The sequence below is a fragment of the Vidua chalybeata genome, chromosome 14 (genome assembly GCF_026979565.1).
Source record: "Vidua chalybeata isolate OUT-0048 chromosome 14, bVidCha1 merged haplotype, whole genome shotgun sequence".
Lineage (NCBI taxonomy): Eukaryota > Metazoa > Chordata > Aves > Passeriformes > Viduidae > Vidua > Vidua chalybeata.
This window is the reverse complement of record NC_071543.1, coordinates 65155-85976: the sequence shown is the minus strand read 5'-3', so window position 1 is coordinate 85976 and position 20822 is coordinate 65155. Positions and strand designations below refer to the sequence as shown.

At 39.4% G+C, this 20822-nt stretch overlaps 1 protein-coding gene and 1 pseudogene across 11 annotated transcripts in view; one reads left to right on the top strand and one right to left on the bottom strand.

The window, feature by feature from the left end:
- Window positions 1–20822, bottom strand: part of LRCH2 (leucine rich repeats and calponin homology domain containing 2) — a 46655-nt gene that overhangs the window by 15369 nt on the left and 10464 nt on the right. For 7 of the 11 annotated variants that reach the window (XM_053955376.1, XM_053955377.1, XM_053955380.1 and 4 more), the window contains exons 2-14: window positions 17660–17804; window positions 14821–14947; window positions 13896–14001; window positions 13656–13792; window positions 13297–13430; window positions 13083–13170; window positions 12680–12791; window positions 12266–12363; window positions 12097–12164; window positions 11761–11865; window positions 10042–10119; window positions 6544–6612; window positions 5146–5194 (exon numbers count right to left, since the gene is read on the bottom strand). In XM_053955376.1, coding sequence (XP_053811351.1) covers window positions 5146–5194; window positions 6544–6612; window positions 10042–10119; window positions 11761–11865; window positions 12097–12164; window positions 12266–12363; window positions 12680–12791; window positions 13083–13170; window positions 13297–13430; window positions 13656–13792; window positions 13896–14001; window positions 14821–14947; window positions 17660–17804 — 1316 coding nt within the window. The remainder of the gene's footprint in view (window positions 1–5145; window positions 5195–6543; window positions 6613–10041; window positions 10120–11760; window positions 11866–12096; window positions 12165–12265; window positions 12364–12679; window positions 12792–13082; window positions 13171–13296; window positions 13431–13655; window positions 13793–13895; window positions 14002–14820; window positions 14948–17659; window positions 17805–20822) is intronic. The other 4 variants (XM_053955381.1, XM_053955384.1, XM_053955387.1 and 1 more) reach the window with 2 other exon arrangements.
- Window positions 10–1653, top strand: LOC128795008 (hydroxymethylglutaryl-CoA synthase, cytoplasmic-like; annotated as a pseudogene).

Sequence of the window (20822 nt, the reverse complement as noted above, 5' to 3'; positions counted from 1 at the left end):
CGGGTCGGAGCTTGCCAGCAGCCTGTGCCACCCCCTTCTCCTGCCACCGAGGCGTGGCGTCAGGAAAACAGAATGAAAACTCTTCAAAACATTCCTCCTGCGCACCGCGGCAGGAGGTGGCCATGGGATTCCGCAGCGTATCTGCCACGATGCCTGGGTCTCTTCCAGTGAATGCTGAATCCTGTTGGCCCAAAGATGTGGTAATTGTGGCACTGGATATATATTTTCCCTCTCAGTATGTTGACCAGACAGAGCTGGAGAAGTATGATGGTGTGGATGCTGGGAAGTACACCATTGGGCTAGGCCAGGCAAGGATGGGGTTCTGCTCTGACCGTGAGGATATCAATTGTGCTTGACTGTGGTTTAGAAGCTCATGGAGAGGAACAACCTTTCCTATGATTGTACTGGGAGATTAGAAGTTGGAACAGAGACCATAATTGACAAATCAAAATCTGTAAAGACTGTCCTGATGCAGATTTTGAAGAGTCTGGTAATACAGATGTGGAAGGAATCAACACCACCAATGCATGCTATGAAGGCACTGCTGCTCTTTTTAATGCTGTTAATTGGATTGAATCCAGTTCCTGGGATGGACACTCTGCCCTCGTGGTGGCTGGAGACATCGCTGTGTATGCCTCTGGAAATGCCAGGCCCACTGGGGAGCCAGTGCAGTTGCTATACTGGTCGGCCCAAATGCACCACTGATTTTTGAGAGAGGGTTGCGTGGAACCCACATGCAGCATGCGTATGACTTCTATAAACCAGACATGGTCTCTGAATATCCTGTAGTGAATGGCAAGCTCTCCATACAGTGCTACCTCAGTGCACACTATCGCAACAAAATCCACGCCCAGTGGCAAAAGGAGGGGACAGACAGACGTTTCACCTTGAATGACTTTGGATTTATGATCTTCCATTCTCCATACTGTAAACTGGTACAGAAATCTGTGGCTAGACTCTTGATGAATGACTTTCTCAGTCACCAGAACCCAGAAACAGCAAATGGCGTTTTCAGTGGTCTGGAAGCTTTCAGGGATATAAAACTTGAAGATACATACTTTGACAGAGATGTGGAAAAAGCTTTTATGAAAGCTAGTGCAGAGCTCTTCAATCAGAAAACCAAAGTTTCACTACTTGTTTCCAATCAGAATGGAAATATGTATACCCTTTCAGTCTATGGTTGCCTTGCCTCTCTTCTGGCCCAGTACTCCCCAGAGCAGCTTGCGGGACAGAGAATCAGTGTGTTCTCATACGGCTCTGGTTTTGCTGCTACCCTGTATTCCATCAGGGTCACACAGGATGCCACTCCTGGTTCTGCAGTGGACAAAATAACTGCTAGCCTTTCTGATCTCAAGAAAATGTATTGCATGTGATGTCTTCGCTGAAAACATGAACTGCTCAGACAGGGAGCCGAATCACCCCATTCTGCGGCACTTTCATAACAACACTAGAGCACTTTTAAAGGAAAGGCCTCTGGTCCTTATTAAGGACCCAGAATCTAAGATCATCCAGGGCTCATACCCACTCATAACATGGGGGAGAGGATACGGCCGTGTTTCCACCGAGCAGGGCCCCAAGCGGATTCCTGGGAAGTATGTGAAACTGTACCTGGACGCCGCACCACAAGATGACCTCCCGGCAGAACACCCTCCTGGAGCACCACAAACAGCCCAACCGGACTCCAATGCAGTCGCGTGGAGACAATGCAAGAAGGACACCACTCCACCAAATATCATCTCCCGCGTCCTCATCATGAGAAGATGCTTTCCGCTACCAGCTGAGACAAACCCAGTTTTACCTTCTCCTGTGGTCCCATTCCCTTTCCCCTCTTACATTTTCCCTCGACCCCCTACCCATTAACCCTAGACTTTACCTGTTATTTATTTCATTCTATTAAGTTTAACAAAGGGGGAGAAAGGAGGGAAGGGAACCAAACAGAATTTTACTTACAAATGCTTTCTTCTGTTATCGTACTAGAACACACCCAGAGCAGTGATGGCCACCCTGCTGACACCTACCCAGACAACACTTAAGGCACCCCAGAGCATCCAGATGGCTGCCACCACATTTTTCATCTTACTGTGTCTCCAGGCAGCTGATGCATGGCTTGTCCCACAGCCAAAGGAGAACATTTGGATCCATACAAGCCAACATCAAGAAATTCCAATCACAAATTCAAGACCGTAAGACTGAAAACCAGGCTGTGGACGCAATAAATAAGATACTTACACAATGGGGGTGTTCCTAGCTGGGTGGCCTCCATCCTAAGAGGACTGCTCTGGATTGTAATTATAATTTTTATTGTTTCCATTGCTCTAACTCTCTTCACAAAGACCCTTGTGAAAACCTTGGGGGACGTTTATTTAATAAACAGACAAGGGGGAGATGTGGGATGTGCCCATGGGGAGGACAGTGTGGGAATGCCATGGGAAACTACAGTCATTTAGCATAAGGCATTTCCCCAGAGTCCTCTGCCCCCCAGTGCAAATGAGCACATGCCCATCACCTGTCAGTTTATGGTTGTCATCTCCCCAAGTTCTGGAAAGTTCCCCGTTCTCGTTGTTTCTAATGGTTTCCTCTGTAAACCACTCCTTCCCTTTTCCCTCACTGGCCCAGTTTATGTTACCCCATCCCTTACACCCTCTTCCCATTGGATCATTTGTACCCTAGTTACTCCTTCCCTCCCCAGTTATATACTCTGGCCCCTCCTTCCCCTTGGAGTCTGCCTCCCCTGAGTGTGGTTGTCTCCCTGCTCCTATTTCTGCCTCCCTACTCCTTCGATCAATCCTGAATAAACCCACTTGGATTCCAGCAGCCCAAGAGTCCTTCCGTCTTCCTGGTGGGGATTTTAATTACGCTATCCATGCACCCGTTGCACGGCTAACTGAGGGTTACCCTGCAGGACTCGGTCCGGGGTAGCCTATACTCTCCCACCCAATTTCCACCAAAACACAGTGATACAAAACCTTGGACCCTCGATCAAGTTACCACCACTCACTCAATTCACAGTTCCTCAAGGGAAAGAGGAGTCTCTCTTGTACCATAGTCCTCCACAGGAAACACAGTTGAAACCTCTTATGTTTCCATGTCTTACATGGCACCGTCCAGAGAAAATCTGCTATTGTGACATCCTCCTTCCATGTACAGTGCTCTCACCACCGTGCATGGACCGAGACTGCTCATAGGGTTCCTTTAAGGATGCTTTGCCAAGGACCAAAAGAACAACAGTTTCTCATTTTGGGACAACAGTCCCCCCCCCCCAATTTCTCCTTCTCTGAGGCCGAGGGTCTTGAGAACAGAGATCTTCTTCTTTCCTGAAGACAGAGGGCACCACCACAACCTCCTCATCTTTCTCTGTTCACTCCACTCCTGCACATGGCATCACTGCAGCAGGTCACCCCCACTCCTGCACTGGCAATCACTGTAGCAGGTCACTTTCTTGGCTCAAGCCATTGCATCCCCCTAAATGTAATCTCTGTGTTGAGGAGAATTGGTTCAGTCTATGGCTATACAAGAAAAGTCCAGCCAAAGGCCACTCCATAATTTCCTCCCACCTAGGATTTCTTTTCCATCTTCTTCTGACATCTCAGGTTCCAGACTTTCTCTTCTCTTTCAAACTGAGGAGAAGTAGTGTTTCAGAAAGCTTTCTTTGCCTAAGACAGGCTTAAAAGTTGGGCTCCCAGGACGACTGAAATCTGCAGCAGGCTGCCCAGGCACCTTCCTCTTCCCCTTTCTCCACTGCCAGCATACTGCCGGCACATGATATCAAATTTCCAGGTGTCTTCAGGCTCTCTGTCTCTCTCTCTCCCTCTAGGGAGGGGGAACAAAGACATCTCAGTTTTTTCCACCCTTCCATCCTGCAGGGGCAGACTTGGTTCCAGTCCCTTCAGCCCCTGGCCTACCTCTCCTAGGCCGCATGGCTTCCCCTCCCGCACCCAGCCCATGGCTGGGCAGGGGAGCTCTGAGCTCTTCACTGACCAGAACAGAAGAGAAAGTTCCCCTGGGCGTTCTCTGCTTTTTAACCCTCTGTGTTCTCAGAGGCATGTCCAATGTCTTCAGTGGTCACACCATATGTCAGTATTCAAATCTGACCACTGATTGGTTTGACTATAACTTCCCAAGAAAAACTCACTTCCTTGTCAACCCAGGACAAAGTTTAAGAGTCTTAATGGTAATTCTGGTAGAAACCACTTATTTCTTTCCAAATTCTAAAATGTATTTCACAGAAGAAAAATAATCTATGAAATAATTCTTGAGAAAATAACACTTTTCAGAATTGAGACTAATTTTGTAGGTAGGTTAGGAAATCACCAAAGGCTGCCAGAAACAAACCAGTTTCAAGTGCGGTTAGCCACTAGCACATCTAATTTCTCACTGTGAATACTCAACACACAGAGGAAGGATGGCTACAACAAGACAGTTGGAGTATTTGTTGGCTGTTTCTATCTACAAGATTATACACCCCAACAAGCTGGAAGAGAAACCTCTCTTTCAAAGCATTGTATTATGCAATACATAATGAGGAGACAGCTAAAGTAGATTGATTCTTAAATAATAATAAATATATATGACTGCCTACTTTATGAAAACTGAAAGTAGACAATCTAAACGGCCTGTTTCCTAAGGGTAACACAACATTTCTATTTCTTCTTACAAGAATATGAGGACATTTAAAGCAATTGTAGATAACTACCAGATTGAAATAATAAGGTACTCTCTTTAACTGGAATTTTGTCATATCATGCAAGCTTCTCATTGAGGTATGGGAAATTAAAGGCCTACATACTTCAACCCTTCTAGAAGCTGCATCTAAAAACCAAACTGAACATTATGGTGAGGCAATATCTTTATATGGAAAGACATACTAAACCCAACTAAGTAAAATTTATGCCTCATTTGTTTCAAGACCTTGAAGCTGGTACCACATGTTTTTAAAACAAAAGGCCTCCATTAGAAACAAGTCAAGTTGAGGCATAAGCTCTCCCAACAGCTTATATTTTCGACCAAAATTAAGACACCTTCAAGAACTATGTGTATAAGCAATCATACGAATGCATGAAGTTTTCTGCCATAGAGATAAAATCAAGGAAACAACAATAAAATCACTGCATAATTAAACCACCACATTTACATTTGAATATTTACCTGCCAGCTGTATGGGGACACTGAGGAATTCACTTCATTTGTTGAAACACTAAAAAGTAAGATGAAAGGTATTATGAAGCACACTACTTTTTTGTGTACTTTAAAACAAGTTACTTGAAAATATCAAAACAGTGAACTCTTAAAAAGTGGCTTCTTCACAGCACTACAGTACTTTTCTGCCATCTGTATAAGATGTCACAATGTGGCTTCAAAGTATGACCATTTAACTAAAATCTGAAATAATATTTCACTCTCCTTTAACATAACTTGACAATGGGTCTTCCACACTATAGTACTTTTATTCAGATAAAACTTCTTTTGAATTTTTTAGATTGTTTTGGTTTTACGTCTCAGAACTGCCTGTTTCCTTAACAAAAAAGGAAAAGGCAAGTTTAATTCTTCCCTTCTCTAATAAAGAAGCCTAACAAAGGTGTACACTTGAATAGGTGACAGCAACTCATAGAGAACCTGTGGTAAGTAAACAAGGCCTGGAAGGTTCCAAGTAACAGATGCAGCATGAGTCACACAACCGCAGGACATGTGTGCAGCCAGCTCTGCAAAACCACAGGTACCACTGAGAGGGGAGACAGCCAAAGTAGGATGTGTCACACTGAAGGAGCTCCACTGGCTCAAGATGCTCCCCTGAGGTGTAGCTGAACTGCAGAGATCCATTCCCACCCCACTGCTATCCAGCACCAACAGCAGTTACAGCTTTTTTCTCTCCACACAGGTCTGGACATTTCCCAGTTCCCTAAAGACAAGGCTTTGGTTATTTTAGATTATTGATGGTTTCTGGTTTGGCTTTTTTTTTTTTTTTTTTCTCCTTTGTTTTGTGTGTGGGTGTTTTGGGTTTTTTTTTGTATTTTTTTTTTTTTTAATTCAAAGAAAAAGCCTAAGTACAGCTCCTGCAGACAGTGGATTCCTCAGTAACACATCCTCCACAAACAATAAAGGTGTTGTAGGCTGAACTCCCAGCAACACTTTTCCAACAGCTCTTAACAGCACAAAAGGACTGCCAAGGAGAAAAATTTAGATGCCTAAGCACAGTTCCAGTGGCATCTTGTGTAACACAGGGCAAGACATCTGCACAGCACCATCTCCTGTGGGAGGAGCTACAACCTTCCACACTGAAATTAGATGTCTGAAACACAAATGAATTGCTGCCATAATCAAACCTACAAATTTGTTTCTGTATGACATCTACTTTCCTAAATGCTCAGAAGAACAGATTTTTTTTTTTATCTGAAAGAAAGCTCAAGAATAGATTACTCTTGTAGCTTCAATTTCATAATGAGCTTTTAAAAGCATTATGACAGAAGATGTCAGTAGTAACACAATAAAAAAAAAATGAAAGTAATAAAAGCTTGAAAGCTGTGATATATTTAAGTATATCAATACCATTTTTCAGATTCCATTGGCTGCTTTGGCCTGTTCCTTGTGTTTACTGAAACTGAATGATTAAGAAGCCTAGGGAAAAAAAAAGGTATTTAAAACAATTTTCTTAGAATATGTTACTTTTACTGCATCACATTTCCTGTAAATAAAAAAGTTTTGCACATTAAATGGCATCTTCCATAAAACTAAAATGTGTGTGAACACATATGAAATCCAAGCGCATTCCTGCTTCCATTTGAATTACAAGTGTAATTTCCAGCTCTCAAAGTATTTCAAGTTCTGTATTTTAAGGAAGCAAAACTTGGTGATAACTCAAACCAAAATGAAGTCTCCTCTTATTTTTCTCCCTAAATAGATACTATTTCAACTGATCTCACACCTGTGTAAAGTGATGCTGCTCTCAACACAAAAAGCCCCACTGTTACCTAAAATTAGAAGACGAAAGAGAGTCAACCTAAAGCAGACCAGAAAGGATAGAGATAGATTGAGCACAAAAAAGTCAGTCAGGACAGACGAGAAAGTGGCTGCGAAAGAAACACTGCAAGTGCAAAGGAAATGTAGGTAACAAGGTGAGGTGGAAAATTAACAAACACAGGCTAAGAACAAAATGAAAATTTTAATGCAGAATTTAATGGAAATTCCATTTTTCTAAATGGTAAACAACCAAAAAAGCCTAAACTTACAGAGATTCAGAAAGGTGTTTTCATCTGGAGCAAATGCATACTGCATGTGCACAGGAAGATGACACGATATTATGGATGGATATTATGATATTATGGATGTTTTAAGTGTTAAAAATAAAATTATCAGTAACACTTAAAACTAAATGTTTTCAAGTAAGCATCATCTTGAACTTAAGTGAAAAATTCTGAACTCTTGAAGGTAGCAATATTACACTTTGACACTGACTCCATGTGCAGAAGTGTGGTGGAAGTGTATTTACACAGAATTATATTGAGAACTAGAATGTATTAAGAATCAGAACACAACAAATTATTCCATGGAAGAAAGTAAAACAGTAGACCCCTTTTTATATTTCTTTACTGTTATGTAGTGCAGCACAGCCATTAACTTTAAATGACTGATGATTTTTCAATCAAACTTCTCTGATTACTGTGATAACTTTGAGCTCAGTAATCTCATATGCAGTATAAACCTCTCATTGTGTGACCCTCAGTTTAATGGGATTATAAGAGGTTAAGCCTGTAAACCTGTAAATGTCTGTAAAAGTTAAAGCCTGTAAAAGTTAAGCCTGTAAATGTCTGCTGCACTCAGTCTGTAGCATCTGCTTCCTCTATTTTGTGTTCGGAAACTAAGATTGAAGGGGCATTCCAGAATTAATTTATACTACAGCCTGAAAAAAGAGTAACCAAAATAATATCCAGAGCATGGGTTATCAATCCAGAATATAAACATGCTATTTTAAAGTCATTACTTTTTACAGAGAACCCCTGTTTAAACTAGCTTTATCTCCAACTGAAAGCAATGAGAAATTCAGCGAGACTTTGTAGCAAACACAAATTACAAGTAAAAAAAAAATTAGACTCAGTTTAATGCAACACTTGCGCACTTGCACTGACATTGTAGTGTAAATGCAATGATTGTAGATAATACAGGCTATTCCTTTTCTATACTTAGTATATGAAACACAAGGAAAAACCATTCAAGCTAATTCTAACACATATATACATACAATTTTCATCTACTTTTCATCATTTCTGTGCAACATGTATATAATTAATGACTGAGTTCATCATAAACTAAAATTATTTAAACAAAATATATTCTTATACTTTCTAAAACAAAGCCAGTAATTTTTGAAAGCTCCTGTTTAAAAACTGAAGAATATAGATGGGGAAGTAACAGCAAGCTCAGTATCTGACATGTTGCAAGCCCAGTTACAGAAATCTCAATTTTCTGTGGAATAATAAACTTGAAAGCTTTTAACTAAAGAAAGTAGTGAAGAAAATTAATCTGAATCCACTAAATTGCAGAAAATTGGCAAAATAATTTGTTCAGCTGAAAGGGGTTCAGGGGGAATCACTGCAGGCACATTAATTACTGTCTTCCAGGAAATACAATACAAAGCGGAGTATGTAACATGAAAGTAGAAGTAATTCAAGTTCAGAAGTTACACTCAAGTGTGGTGTTGATGGTCCACCAATAATTTCAGCAACTGTTGTCACTCACGTCATCACTCGTCAAACCCAAATCTTTATTGTATAGGTCAATTATCAGGCCAAATACTGATGTCCTGACTGATTCATGAACTAAGAACCTGCATAGGATAACTGAACTAGAACTGCAATTAATTTCCTAGTTATGATTCCTACAAATCACAACAATTCTATTGTTACGGAGGTAACACACAAACTAATCCTCTTTAAGGGTTCTAAAACTCACAACATTTTTAAAATCTAAATTACTCAACACCACATTTATATATTCTACTTCTATATTATGCAAGCACAGCATCTACTCCAAAGTGCTTGAGAGAGAAAACGCAATGGCAAGACCAACAAAGACATTGGAAAATATTTTCTCAAATTTCAGGATTTAAAGAGTGGAATCTCTTCTCACCAACCTGTACTTTCAGATTTTGTGCAAAAATAACAACGATTAACAGACAAATGAAGTGAAAATGGTAGTGTTATTTTAAGGTTAGCAATCTTCAAGTTTAGACAAGCAAGTACTACCTTGAATCTTAAAGTGTAAAAAGACACTAGAAATCCTGTGCAGTGAGACAAAGATGATTTATTTTCAACTCGTTCCAGAGCAGTCCACTGACTTCACATCTGGCTCTGCTTTGTGACTGAAGCTGTGCTCTTCTGGATTTAGACAGTTTTAGGAAATCCCTGCTGCCAGGTAAAAACCCAGACTTAATTGTGATGCAAATTCAAATAGGCTCATTTGGAACCAATGAAAATTATTTAATCTGAACTACTCTACTGTCTTTTTCAAAAGACAAGGAGTATCCAGACTAAGTTGCAGAGCTTCAATTTATAAGGTAACCAAGTCTGAAATCACTTCATTCAACACCTACATGTTTGAGTATAGTCGACACTATATGTTACTATATGTTACTGGTGAGGTTTGTGTATTACAAATACTTCCACCATGGGTCAAATGCAGAACAAATGATCTCTGGTCATGCTAACTTGAAAATGATCACTTTAAAACCAAAATATCAAACAAACAACAAAAAAACACCAAACAAAATCCCAAAAAAGTAAAAGCAGCACTTTGCACGAGGTACTATATCTGAGGTTGTATACTTAAAGAAAAATAAAAGCTTTTAGGTTTGGACTCAAAGAGTTCTTTGGAGAATTGCCTAATTAAATATTTTTCTCAATTAATATTTCATCCTAAAGAACAAAGAAAATATTGCAAACTGTTTTTGATAACAAAACATCTTAGGCTAACTCAGCCAATCGCTTTAACGGTGTTTGTTCAAGAAATGGCCAAGAGCATTTCTTTTGTCCACATTTTAAGTCTTTATACCTTGATGCACGTCCTGCCGCCCTGGTCCTCTGGAAGAGCTTTTCACTGAATGAAGTTCTATAGCTTAGTGGCCTTCGTCTGTATTCACATTTCATGCACACCAAAGTCAAAGACGAAAGGAAGAAGCAGGATAGGTTGATGGGAGAGGACAGGGAAGTCATTAGCATAGCAAGCAAAAGGAGAGGAGACTGCATATTACAAAAACATACACTGAACAAACAGAAATGTGATTAGTAAGGAGTTATTTTGTGATGCTTAACTTCCGTGAGGATTCTGTTCACTGATAGACCATATTTTCCACAAATAAGCATAGAAGTATCTTCACTAAATGCTAAATAATATTCTCATTGCCAGTCAGGGCTAAATTTCTTATTAGAGGAGATTTTGAGTTCATGTACCTAAAGATACATAAGCCAACTTTAAAATATAAATGCTAAACTAAGAAGCAAAACTTAAGAACTATTAAGATTGCACATCTGCATAATTCATGACAAAGCAGAACAATTAGCAAGACCACTGCATTAAGACACAACAATATATGACAAGTAAAATTCAAATTGCAGTACCCCAGAAGAAGAGTGGCTTGGCATTTCAAATTATTAGATAACTAGGAAATACGTAATCAAACAAGAGCCTCATGCAACATAAATAACCATTATATTAAAACCTAATATGAGAAAAACACCCTCATTCTCTCTTCCTTAATAGGAGAAAATGATGCATTCTTGGCCTTATTTGCAGTACGTTAGGTATGGAGAATATCCTAGCATTAACATTTCATTCCTATTTTTCCCCTCCCTGTGAACAACCAATTCTTGAATGCAGGGCTTGGAGTTCTAAGCAAAACCTATTTTATCTTTCACACATGCACACTACTGTTACTATATTTACCTAATATAAAATGCTGGTGAATTTTTAAGACCCTGCAATTCATAGTATTGAGATCTCAGTTTCTCTGAGGGCTTCATGTGTATTTCAACCATCTTAAAAGCAAAGCAGCAGAGTATCATAATTACACAGAAATTTGAAAGAAAAGAACATAGTATTTAAGTTGGTATGAAATTACATCTATTACTGTGAGATACTGAATGAGTGTTATGAACTATTTTAGTTAATAAACTGCTATTAAATACAACTTTCACCTCTCGGAGGAGCTTACTCTAGAAGTACCTTACAGTATTTGCCTGCTTGTTAAAGGAACAGTACAGAAACTGTTCCTATGCCAGTCTGGCCACTTCTATGTGACTCCGGCTATTCTTTCTTGTTCTTCATTTTACACAGTTGCTAACATGTTCTATTACATGCCTTTAATCTGCTGCTTGTTCCATGGCTCCTTTTCAAGATTCTGTTGAGATGCCCACAATGAAGCAGAGAAAGGCAGGCAGTTGAAATGATCTATTTTTATCCATAGATATTGTCATTAGACATGATAATGTTAAAACTAATTTCCCCTTCAGTCCACAGGATATTGACTGAAGGAAGTACGACCTAAATTAGTTTGTATCTGAATAAAAATAACCAGTCGCAAACAAACTGTAGGGAAGTTGTGTAATTCAGACAAGAAACACAGGACAGCTATCTTGACAGAGTCCATCACTTCACTCTTTAGCAGCTGGACAAAACTGTTCTCAAAATAAGGTGTCAAAAGCTTTTGAGTATAAGAGAGGTTAAGGAATAAATTAATTGTAACAGAAGTTATTTTAACTAATATTGTTATACCTGTGTTTTTGTTCTTGCTGCAACAACTGAGCTGCTATTTTTCTCAAGTCAGTCACTTCTTTGAGTTCATCATCATCTTCAGCCAGCAGCTGTTCTTTCTGAAGGCTGAAAAATTAAACATTAGTGACCTGCCTGACTTCACTGAAGGAAGAAACAGAAATGGCTCACTATGGCAGTAACTAAGCAGTGCTTCCTGTAAGCTTATTCTCTGTCCAAGAGGAACACTCTGTTCAATATGAGAATTCTTTCTTCCATATGCAAGGAGCTTAAAAAAAACCCTCACTATCACCCCTGCCACTACTAGTAAAATCTACTAAAAATATTAAGAATATTTACCTTTTTTCATCTCTCCAGTCCTCATTTTGTTCTATTTTCTGGGATTTCTCAGGATGTTTTCCCCGTTCCTTCAACAAAATGGAAAAATAAAAGTTAGAATTGAATTAAGAAGGAAAAAAAAAAAAAATCAAGGTTACTCAACAGTTTTTCTTTTGTTAGTCTCTGATACCTTGACATAGGAGAGCAGGGGGCCAATCTGTGAATCTCCCTGCTCAGGAAGAGCTCCCTCCTCTGCATTGGGATCAATGTAGTCAAACGCCTCCTGGTCTGGGGAGGATTTATGAAGAACAGGAAAGACATTGAAACAATTCTGTTGACCAAATGTTATTCCTGAGAGAAACAAGTACTTATGAAAAATGTCAGATAAAGATAAAACATAGAAACTGTGCCTTCTTAAGCTAGAAATAATCTTTTTTTTCCCTTTCTCTCAAGCCTTTTCTGCTTGTTATTATTCCATTGTTTTCTGAACTGATGAAAATACAACACCAACACGATCCTGTAATTTTGTGCCATCTTCCTACATTAGATTACCTAAGCAAAGTATCTCTGTTACCTAAAATAACAAATGCACAACTGGTATTACCTTTCTGTGGATCCAGTTTACTTCCCATTACATGATTGTCATTCCTTAATGTCTGTTCCCTTGTTGATTCTGATACCTGGGAGTGAAGGCTGATTGTATCATCATCAGATGGCTGCAAAGACACTCACGTTTAGTGCAGAACTGACATGGAAATGGTATTATATGATTTCCTGTATTCCCATCATATCATATTAATTAGAATCAACCGTAACCAGAAAAGTTAAAGAAATACATAAGTAATTTGTGTCTGCTATGGCAGTCTAAAGGTTTAAACTCAACTGTACACATATTGAAAGAATATTAAATGCAACTTACTGAGGTATTTCTCAAACGATATAAAATACAAAGGAAAAAGTTCTAAAAAAATCAGAAATTACAATTTCAACAGTGAAAAAATACTCACTTCTGTAGTAGACAATCTTTTATCTCCATTATCACTTCCAATGCCAGAGTCTGGTCCATGGTTTTTATTGGGATAAAAGTCCTCCATGCTTCATTAAGAAAAACAACACAAAAAATCCACACAAGAAAGAAGAAAACAGCAGTTTCACTTTCCATAAGAAAATAAACACCCTTTTCAAGATATATTCTCTATACTCAAAAACCCCACTACTCACCTGTCTGTGAGTGGCTGGGAGGGGATTCGTTTACCTAATGATGGAAGATCCAAAGAATCTGGTTTTTTATCTATTCTGAGGCATGCCTGAATACTGAGGAATTTAAATATATGTACTTTGCCCTTTAAGCATATCTGTTGGGAAACACAGGAACAAAGAGAACTCTTAATTATACAGCATGTCTGCTGAGAATGCACCCCATGAAATACCTGCTGCACTGCATTTACAGCCACAACACCCGAAAAGGAGAAATACAAGAAATACAACTAAAAAAAGAGAAAACTTCATTGGTATAACTTAGAAGAGCTTCCTCTAAGATCCTAATGAAAAGTTCTGTAGTTGCGTGGTTTAATACTAACCTGTGCTGGTGGTATCTGCATTGGATTGTTATCCAAAACTATAACTTGTAAATGACGTAACTTTCTGTAACAAATGGGAATTTCTGTAATTTTATTACAAGAAAAATCCAGCTTTACCAAGGGAAGGTCTCCTAATTCTGCATTCAGGAAAAAAAGCAAATAAACAAAAAAAGAATCAGTTATCTTCTTAACACTTTACCTAATTTGCCTACATCAATGGAAAGAAGATGAGTAGCTCACCATCTGGCAACATATGGAGATTATTTCTTCTTATGTTCAATTCTCTAAGTGACTGCAATTTTCCTATTTGCTGGGGAAGAACTTGAAGTTCATTACAGCTAATATCCTAAGAAAGATATAATTAATAAATCAACTGAACACCTTAAATGAAATTACACAGAGGAATACTGCGATCAAAACTATTATAAAACACACTATTAAAAGAAAAGAAATCCAAGAAAAGAAATTCAGCTATCTTGGATTTTCCATGGAGAAGATGTACCACAACAGATCTTGCTATTTTTAAAGTATTTAATGATTCCAGAGATTCAATTCAAGAAGTTAAATCAATGAATGATGAAATACTGGGTTTGAAATGAATACTGTAGCTTAGGAATCAGGAGTTCCTGGTGTAGTTCCCAGATCTGTCAAAAACTTCTTGTGCTATTGCTGGCAATTGACTGGCATTCTGCTCCTCTTCTAAAAATTCTTTTTCCTTAATAAACCTTGAACCAACTCATGAAACTAAAAAATGTACAGACAGCAATAGCAGGCTCCAGCTTTTTGGATACAAGCACTAGAGGGTGACAAAGCTGCATCAAGTGAACACAGACTACAGCTATTTCTGACACTAATTTAATATTAATTTATGTAGACCAGAGTGTTTGAACAATCACAGAGTCTTTCCAGTCTTCTTATGTTCTAAATAGGTATATCACAGGTACTGGAATGAAACTCTCTACTATGTCCTTAATCACCATCAAGCGTGCATTCTGGGTTTGTCAACCTTAAAAATTAACCAAAAAATTCAATAAAACACAGTAACTAAATTTAAATTTTGTAGTTCTGTATTTTAAAAATATTAACAATTTATTATACTGAATATATATATATATATATAGTGCTTATAAGTGTACTTACTACAAAGATTCACAGTTGTACTTACCAACTCCATTAGATCTCTCAACTTTCCAATTTCTTCTGGAATGGAGACCAGCTTGTTATTACTGACAACCAGAACTTTCAGTGGGAGATCAAACAGGTATTTTGGCAATGTTGACAAAAGATTTCGACTTGAAAGCAAGAAAAAGGGACAAGAAAGGCTGAATTATAATCTCTTATATAGCTGTCAGGGAGTCTGAGATGAATATGGTACAACTTTTCTCCCATCCCAGATCACATTCTCCATCTATTACAATTTCATCTACAGTGTCCATCACCAATTCCTTATCAGATACAGCCTATTTCGAGTATGTGAATTTTAGCTCCCCTTTTTATGTGATGCAATGAGGATGTACTAGGGCAGAAACTAATACCAAAACGTACAGAGAAATCTGTTAAAAGAAATAATGTTTGACACTTGCTTTTATCCTGCTGGTACCTTCAGAAGAATCACCTGATCTGACAGTCTGCCAAGTCAGAACTTTATATTATTTATATTGCTTCTCATGTCATGTTGTTTTGACCCTCCTGAGCCATCCCAAAAAGCCCTAAACATTTAATTATTTTGCTGGGCAATAGGCTGGAAAGTAAGTCTTAATTAAAATGTATTTCTTCTGTGTATATTATTTTCCAGCTGCATGCATGTATATCTGCTTTGTGCACTGTAATCCACTACTGTATTTAAATCTACATTGAAAAATGACCCACACTGATGGACTTCCACTGCCAGAAGCACCTAAAAGGTTTCTAATAAGGTGCATTTTAAAAAGTCATTGGGAAACAAGCTTGTTCAGATGTGATATGAAAGCAATTCCTTTCACGTGTAAAAGTAAAAAAATAAAAATCAGCATTTGCTGTTGATTTAGGTAGACCTAGCTCTATTTTTGACAAAAAAGTTACTTTTAAGTGCTGACACCTGGGTTCATACTACATTAAGAAAAATACCAGAAGTTTTAGTGCTTAGCTGATATAAAGTCAGAGCACTGTTTTCATAATCTAAAAATCTTGGAGTTTTTTCTGTATTTTCTCTATGATTAAAGTTTATAGAACTGCAGAAATTTAGGAAACTTCTAACAGTACATTTATAGAAGCAATGTATTAATTCTGTTAAATTCTGAGTGAACAATACAGAAAAGTTATTTATATAGATATGCATTAAGTCTCGTTTTAAGTTGTGTTTCAAGCAGATATGCCAGGCTTTTTTGGTTGACGGCATGAGAAGCAAAAATATAATATGCAAGTAAACTTTTTTTGAAGTGACTATAAAAACGTGGCAATGAAGCAGTCATTCATGTCAGTTACATAGATTTCCTCTGGTTTTTTCAGGTTTTTGTTTTTTTTAGGAGCTGTCTGCTTTACTATGAAATGCACAGTACATTTCTTCCACCATCTGAAGCCCAAATTAGAATGTGGTTTTCTCCTGTAACAAAGCACCTGAGCTAGGAAGGCAAGATTTTAGCCTGTTCTCCAATGCTACAGCCCATACGTTCCTGCACTGCAAAATCAGTCCTTGGACAGGAGCACAGAAATGAGGACAAAGTACAGTTTGGCAAAGGATCGTTGGGAGAATCGACTCTTGAAAGGAACTGTGTAGTAGAACTATGCAGTTTCTGTGTAAAGAAATGTATTCAGCACCTCAAGCACCATCAAAAGAGAAAGGGGTTGCTGCTGAAGAAAGTTAGGCCATATTTCTTTCAGAAAATACTGCGGTTTTGTATCATATTAATCCTCTTTAAAGTTGTGACAGAGCACCTTACTTATGAATTAGTACTATAAGAATTGGTATTTGCAGATTTTGAGACACAGGAGGTTTTGGGGATTTAAATAGCTCTTAACTGAGAAAACTGCTTTGGATTTGATGCAGCTAATATGAGAAACAAGGAGTATTGTGGAAAACAGGGTCAGGAGAGTTTTCTAGGTTACCTCTCTGTTGCATCCCAGGTTTGAGTTCAGATTAGGGGTTCTAATCTATGTTAGTTAGCCGAGTGCTGTGTACCCCCGTGTACCCCCCCGTGTTTCCCTCCCTGCGGTGGCTCGCTCCAGGCTGCGTGCTATTGGAACGTCCCCCCGCCACTCCTGTGACCACTCCCCCATCCAGTCCCGGGAGCTCGGTGTCTGCCACCCCGATCCCGCAACCCCGTTCGCCCCGGGGACCCGTGTCCGCCCCTGTCGTGTTCCGGTTGGTCGCTGTCTCCATGTCATCGCCACAGCGCCCATCCCAATTGGGTGGGAGGGTGTCTGCCCTCCCTGTCACACCCCCTATATCATCCCGCTCCCCCCCCCCGGGCCCGGCCACCTTTTCCCCCATGCGGGCGCTGGAAACGGGGGTCAGGGTCTCCCCGCTGCAGCTCTCCGTGACCAATAAAACCTTCCCGCCTCCCGCGTGGGTGATTTGGTCATTCCTTCCCTCTTCGCCTCGGACCCTCGCGCGGGCGACAGATCCCCGCAGCCCCAACCAGCGTGCCGCTGCAGCGGCATGCAGGAGAGAAGCGGCGAGCCCGAGCTCCAGAGGGAGGCGGTGCCAAAAGGCGCTGGATCTGCCCAGAGCCGGGAGGAGCAACAGACCGTTGCACCTCTCCTTCCAGAGCTCATATCCATCTTCTGTTCTAGTGAGAAAAGCCAACCAAATGTTTTCCAAGTTTAAAAAGAGCACTACAGCAGTGAATGTAAATAATGTGCAAAATGAGCAGCAAATTTTTATAGCTGTGGTTTCTGAACACTGTCTGTCTACATAACATCAGAAACAAAGAAAACTCTGCAAACACAGTGACCTGATGAAACAAACTGCCAAATCTCTAAGGAGGAATGTTAAATAAAGACCAAAACCAACCACCATTACTCACCTAATGTTAAGGTAGGTAAGCATTTGCAGGTTTTTAATAGATTCTGGAATGGATTTGATGCAGTTGTGATACAAATTTAAAGTTTCCAGTGGTGCAAACAACCAGACATCGGGAGGAATTTCAGTAAATCTGTTCTTTGAAAGATCTAGAAGCAAACAGAAAAAAAAAATCCTTTTTTACTCAAGACTTTCCCTGCAGTGAGAGGAGGTAAAAGTACCCACTGTTATTCTTGTCATGCTCCTAAAAAATAAGGTGTTGCAAGAAGTGTAAAATAATTCAGTTTTACCAGATGCTACCCCATATAATTAATACACAAAAGAGTCTTAAAATACTAAAATATTATTGCTCAATATGCAATTACAGCAGAAAGCAGAGGAGTGACAGGAATTCACAAATGCATTTCCTACTAGTTACAGTTACAATAACACTGAATATCAATTATGATTGTCCCTCCTCTATCAAGTCTTTGTCCTGTGCAATTCTTGTGTTTCTTCCCCTCCAACTCTAGGCACAACAGTAAATCAAGGTAAAAACTCAAAGTTATTTCTCCTGTTTGACAGCTATATTAGAATCCAATGTCATTGTACAATGTATCTGCAGTGCTAAAGCCAAGTTCCCAAAGCACTCTTACACAGTAACTGACATTCTCCAGATACACATTTTGTAACTTAACTAAAAGAGGATAAAGTTGCATAAACCAATGCCACAGGTATTTATATATAAAAATCAAGATTTAATTTAGCCTGGTCTAAAAGCAGAAAGAGGAGAGATCTTTGCCTGTGGAAACACAATTCTTGAGCTAGTCTGACAATGCCTGACTGCATTATGCAAATCTGCATGCAGGAGTTATGACAAAAGAGAGCATTACCAAAATGCACAGCACCTCTTACTATATAAAACCTTGAAAAGAACCAGAAATATAAATGAAATGTGACCCAAGAATCCTGGAAATTATCAGCTAAACTTCCAAAACCTGTGCCATCAAGAGTACACCAAACTACCCTGGAAAAAAAGAGATATTTACTTGTGAACAACTGCCTAGTCTTCTGAAAGGAACTCTGGCTGCCAACCGAAGACATTTCAAAAGGATGTGGTTTCTCAGAAATGCTGAACAAACTCTTTTAACAGAGAAGTAATACAGATCCCTTGCTATGTCAGGCTTTAGTTCTCAGTTTTTAACACTCACATGGAATAATTGTTTTTGCTTAGCTCCCATCACATTATCACTGGAACAAACAGTTCTGCAAAAAGTCTAGAAAAGGGCTGGAAAATTGGCTCCAAGTCATTGTCAGATTCAAAGAGAGCTCAACAACCTGAAGTTTAACTGGCAAACCAGCTACGAGCAGCATTTCTCAGGGCCAACACTGGAATCAATATTGCTTAGCTTCTTCATCACCAACCTGGCAAACAGGTCAGAATGCGCCTTCAGAAAGTGCAAAGACAGCACCAAGCTGGAGGGATGGGATGAGAGCCAGGACCTCCCCTGGCAGACACCCAGTGTGAATAAAGGCTCACCTGTGGCAGATCCCTGCTCACACCAGCGTGAGCTGCCGGACAGCAGGGTACCAGGAAAGCTGTGCAGAGAACACCCTATGATGCTGCACACAACAGGCTGAATGCAGGACACCACGGTGCTGAGCAGAGGGAATGGCCTCCATAGTGTGCTGCAGGTGACCAGCAAACAAAACGGACTGGTACAATGAAACACTATCTTCCTGCGGAGTTATTTTTGGCAGTAGCTTTAACTTTACTTCTTGAAGTCTACAATATGTGAAATTTTGTGTGCTATCTGGCTGTCATTCCATTATTTCTAAAAAACATTCTCAAGCTTAAGTATCATAAAGTCTTCCTAAAAATCAGGGTATCCACTGCTGATGCAGAATTCTGCAAACTCTACCTGCAAGAGGCAGAGAAATACATTCCTAGGTTGAAGGAGTGGCATTCCTAATGAACTGTGAGAAAAATGGAGTAAAATTAACTAAAACTGAACATCTCAACAAAACCTAAAAAGCTTATTAAAAAATTAGCATGCTTGAGAAAGTTTTCACAACCAGTGAAGCTCATTTTCTGTTTTCCACTACATCAGTTTTCAAAATGTTACAGAAAAATGACAGCTTTCACACGAAAGTTTTCTGCAAAACCCTTCTTTAACAAATCCTCTCTTGTTCTAATATTCAGCAGAGTGCGACCCCTGCATGCACAAGGGATGCCCACAGTTTTATTGCTGGCCCAGTTCTACAACCTCCACCACATGCTGAAGTCTTTAATACAGCTCCATTCTGAAAAAAACCTCCAGATTTAAGCCTCTTCCTGATTTGGTTTTATCAGCAGTTGAAAAGGTGACTGAAGGCTGGTGCAAAGATCTAGTCCACAAAACAAAAGACAGAATCTGACCCTACTGCCACTGGTCCCAGGAGCAGCACTGTAGACCTGAATGAGAAGGCTCAAGGGCACCACAAGAATTTTGCCGCTGTATTTGATTCCAGCCACACCATAACTACACATCTTGGAAAGTCCCAGGTTAAAAACAGCTTTGCTATTTCTTCTGCAGAAATAAAATCTAGAGGCAAGTCCAGACAATAAGCAGAGGATGCACTAACTCTCTGCTCTGGATGAGTGGACCAGGGGTGTAATACCCTACAGGGAACATAAACCAGCTGTGGTTTCCAGCCTGGCCTGAGACAAATCAAAGCAGCACAGACTGGTTGGAGCACCTCAGTATGCCCTGGTACAGAACCCATACAGCTGCACATCAAAACACGTAACGAGGTCACCATATTTGTGTATTACTATAGAAACCACTTGTCTGGAAACAATGCCTTTCAAGACACTGTGGGGCAAGGATTATACTTTCTTATTATGAAACCCAGAAATCCTATTAGAATAGGAAATGATACCCACTATCTCTCAACAATAAAATAAAAAAAGGTAAATAAAGAGGTGGGAGATAGCATGACTTCTATTCCAAGAAATTTTTCATTCCATCATTGCAAAACAGCATTAGAATAGCTCCAGGGGTTGGTCCAGATTGAGTATCTATAGTTTTCCTCAATATTCTCATATTGAATGTACTTGCAGCTTTTTAAAATCAAGTAAAGCTATTTTTATCCTAACTGAAGAATGATTTCTACTCTGAAAATGTTTTTATAACAATCAAGATGTT